The sequence below is a fragment of the Priapulus caudatus genome, unplaced genomic scaffold, assembly GCF_000485595.1.
Source record: "Priapulus caudatus unplaced genomic scaffold, Priapulus_caudatus-5.0.1 Scaffold284, whole genome shotgun sequence".
Lineage (NCBI taxonomy): Eukaryota > Metazoa > Priapulida > Priapulimorpha > Priapulimorphida > Priapulidae > Priapulus > Priapulus caudatus.
The window spans coordinates 152,561-156,647 of record NW_014577345.1 but is presented as its reverse complement, the minus strand read 5'-3'; the positions used below and the strand labels follow the sequence as shown (position 1 = coordinate 156,647).

Genomic DNA, 4,087 nt, shown 5'->3' with positions numbered 1-4,087 from the left:
AATGTACCCAGTATACCCATTGTATCAACGCGCGCCTCCGGTGAAATATTCGTCAGATTTAGACACCAACGTATTTCGAATACGACCCAAGTATTACGCCCTGCTGCCCACTCAGATGCATGACTCACACAGTAGGTATACACCGCTGTATACCCCCTACAGTATCGACCATACGCCATGTACACCAAGTATACCAATGTTGTTATTTTCAACCCCGCCGGGCGGCGCGGTGGAAAATTATTTGCGGGACCTGTGTCAGGATTGTTAGGGGCGGACACCTCAAGCTAATTCGCTACACCAAGTATACGCCCTCGGTGCACAATTTTACACAAGTATACCCCTGTATACCCACCTACATTTATTGCTCGAACATAACCCGCCATTTTCGTGTACGACAACGCCTATACCCAACGTGTTATCAACGACAAAAACTAAGAAGGGCAAAAGGAGCAAGAAAGGACAAGGATAGCTGGTATAAGGAAAAACAAGATAAAAAATGAAGAAGAAGGTTCCGTGACTGCGCCCTTTTCAGTGTTGTGCATGCCTCACCGATGGTGAGCCTGGTGCCTTCTGGTCGGCTAGTGTGCTAAGTTTGTCTGAAATATGGTGGAGAGCGAGAGAGAGAGAGAGAGCTTTTTAAGCTGGGAGCCTTGTAAAAGGTTCCCCGGCTAACATAGCACACTAAAGGCAGTCTCACACGTCACACTTTCAACTCACGTGTGTCGGCCTAGGCAGGCGCTAGCAGGGTCTTATTAAGCGGCAGCGTCGGACTGCAGTTGTAGTCACGTGTGTCTACGTCACAAGGTACTTTATCGGAACACTTCTAGTCTCAGATTGGTTTGGTATTGACAAAGCGGTGGAGGCAGGGTGTTAGCGTAACAACATAGTCGCACATAGTTGACAAAGTGCGTAACAGATTTATTATATACAGCTGCGTTCGTAGCAATTGCTCTTTTTTACGACACCAATTCTTATTTTCGGATCGAGCAGAATCTTAAATCACCCGCGAACATGTCTTCAAGCGCGTTCGGATATGGAGTGAGTGCCGTTGGCACCGATATTCTGATAACCTCCGACCAATATTTTTTAGACCAATTATCTCACTTATTTACACGAGTGCTCGGTTCTGAATTTACAAAAATCCCTACCTCTCTCGTCATACTGTGTTGTCGGGGTCATGTCATGTCGGGATTAGTAATTGGCGCGCCCGTTAGTTCCCGGGATGCTGCGCCGCTCGTTAGTTCCCGGATGCCGCACGCCATCGTTAGTTTCCGGATGCCGCGCGCGTTCGTTAGCTTCCTGGCATGCCTGCCGCTCGCTTTGTTCCTGGATGCTGCGCGCCTCGTTTATGCTTCCGGAGTGCTGCGCGCTCGTTAGTTCCTGGATGTCGTGTGCGCTCGTTAGTTCCTGCGATTCGCTGCCGCGCTCGTTAGCTTCCGGATGCTGCACCGCGCTCGTTAGCTTCCCGGCATAGTTCGCGCTCGTTAGTTCCGGATGCTGCGCCTCGTAGTTCCTGGATGCCTGCCCCTCCCGCGCTCGTTAGTTCCGGATGCTGCGCACGCTCGTTTAGTTCCCTGGATGCCGCCTTCCGCGGCTCGTTAGTTCCCGGAATGCTCTGCGCTCGTTAGTTTCCCGGCATGCTGCGCGGCTCGTAGTTCCCGGATGCTGCGCGGGGGCTTCGTGTCTTTAAATCATCAGTACACCTCCTGTCCCGTGCAGGCAAAGAAGGGCAGAAGGGACGCACAAGGATTCGCGGCAGCGACCTCGGATTCCGACAAGAAGAAGAGGAGCCCGGGGACGGTTGGACGACAGTCACCGAAGACGGTCGTCACGACGACGAAGACTGGAGCTGACCGGCACGACGATTCCGGTAAGTGAGCCCTCTGCCCCTCCCGCCCCCTGACCCCCGCCCCCTAACCCCCGCCCACGAGTTGCGGGCTGCGATCGTGCGACGTTTCAACAGGGATGAGAAGAGACCGCGAGGAATGAGCGGCTAGTCGTGCGTGCGACAAGAGACGAGGGTGAAGCTTGCACGAAGAGAGGACTCGAACGAACGAACGTGGAAACTCGGCGAGCGGAGGAAAGTTCCGTCGCGTCGGGGGCCGAGAAAAACACTCGATTCCGTCGCAGCGCGGAAGAGCAGCAGCTCGGACGAAAGAGCCACGGCTGCGTTCTGCTTGGAAAGTCTGGACTGCTCCCTTCCTCCGGGCGGTCGTGCCTGGTCGACTGCCTGATCCCTCGACGGTGGCCCCTGCCTGTGGTCATCGTTTTATGCGGCCGTGTTTTTTTGTTCTTTTTTTTCGTTTAGTTAGTAGTTATAAGTGTTTATCGTAGTATTGTGTTTTTTTTTTATATATGCTAAACTGCCTCTCTGTGTGCACACATTTTTATTTGTTGTTTGTTGTGTGCATCGACAAACCCGGCGTTTAGCGGACGTTCTGTTATAGTTATTAGTGTTTTTTGTGCTTAATTTTCACGTTTATTTCACGTTGTAATCGAGGTGGTAGTAGCGTGTGCTTGTTTCGTTCGTCGTTTAGCATTTTATTGTATATTGCATTTTCGAGGCGCAGTCGCGAAACGTCCGCCGAGATCGCGCCGCACGTTCTTGTGTCTCCGCCGCGCTGGCGCGACGACACGAGAGCGTTCTGGCGCTCCCGACGTTTCGCGACGGCGCCGCCACGCCATGCACGTCTCGTTTCTTCTTTGCCCGCGCGCCGCATGTGTTTTTTTTTACGCGTGTTTTTTTCTCTTGCGCTTGCTCCGTGTTTGCTGCGCCGCTAGACCACCAATGCCACGTTCAACTCCTCCACCGACTACCAGGAGGGCTACCCGCTGTCGTCGCCTGACAACAGCGCTCTCGAGGGAGGACCCGGCCCGTATTACCCGCCGGAATCCGACGGCTTTACGTACGACAAAGTCGAGGTCAGTGTTCGGCGCGTCGCGGCGACAGCAGCCTCCCTCCCCCCGCTGACGACGTCCACCCCCGCGCACGACGCACGCCGCCGCGGGCCGCGCGTTGGCGCAGCGTCGACTGCGAGCCCCCATAGGTGGCGCCGCCGTCGCGCGGCGCGGAGGCGTAGAGCCAGAGCAGCCTACGAGTGATGTGGCCGTACAGATGCGCGATACGACGCGGAGGCTGCGCTGGTTGTGCGCGGTGCACCCGCCGACGGACCGGCACGCTGACAGACGCGGGGACGCACGCCGGGCCGAGCTGGTGCTTAAAGCGGAGCGGTGATGGAGGAGGCGGAGGTGGAGCCGCGGCAGTAGCGGGGTCGCATTGATAGGGTTAGGGTGATGGAGGGTAGATGGAGGTGGGTTGAAGGGAGGGGTGGTGGAGGCAGGGGAGGTGGGAGGGGCAGAGCTGCGTGATGAAGGGTGGGGTGATGGAAGCGTACGAGGAGGTGGTGAAGCGTAGGGGTGCGTGGAGGCAGGGGAGGTGGGAGGGGGCCCAGAGCTGCGGTCGTGATGTAAGGCGTAGGTTGATGGAGGTAGAGGAGTGGTGACAGCGGTAGGGGTAGGTGGACGCCAGCGCGGAGCCACAGGTGGCGACAGGCGGCCAGCGCTTGTAGCGTGGTGAAGGAAAGGGTGGTCGAGGAAGAGATGTGCGGAGGGGCCGCTACTGGTCTGAGCGAAGCCGTGGGGGTAACCGAGGAGGTGCAGTGGGTGCAGGCAGAGAGAGTGCGGCAGCATAGAAGAGAGGCGAATCAGGTAGGAGATAAGCCCTGCTTAGAGAGGCGCCGGGACACCATAGTGAAGCCGAGCTGTGATTATCGTTGACGCGCCGAGCAGCAGCAGCCAGCAGCAGCAAAAGACGCAGTAGAATGTAGAAAGAGCAGTAATGAGCAGCAGCACCAGCAGCCTAGCAGCACGTGGAGTCGGAGCCGGAGCATAGTCAGCCCAGCTAGCAGCCCGAGAAGGAGAACGACTCATCGGACACCAAGATATCGCGCCAAGACATACAGCCAGACATCATCATTCTGACTTCGCGACCGGGCCATCGCCATGGAAGCTCAGCGCGAGGCGGTAATAATAGATAATAGAACCATGACGGCTGCGGAACATAATTTTGACGTTGCTTCACCCGATT

The 4,087-nt window shown here is 56.2% G+C and overlaps 1 protein-coding gene across 1 annotated transcript in view; it reads left to right on the top strand.

The window, feature by feature from the left end:
- The window catches only part of LOC106808530 (protein 4.1 homolog), a 69,709-nt gene that overhangs the window by 48,113 nt on the left and 17,509 nt on the right, over positions 1 to 4,087 (top strand). The window contains 2 exon segments of the mRNA XM_014811287.1: positions 1,722 to 1,864; positions 2,780 to 2,922. Coding sequence (XP_014666773.1) covers positions 1,722 to 1,864; positions 2,780 to 2,922 — 286 coding nt within the window.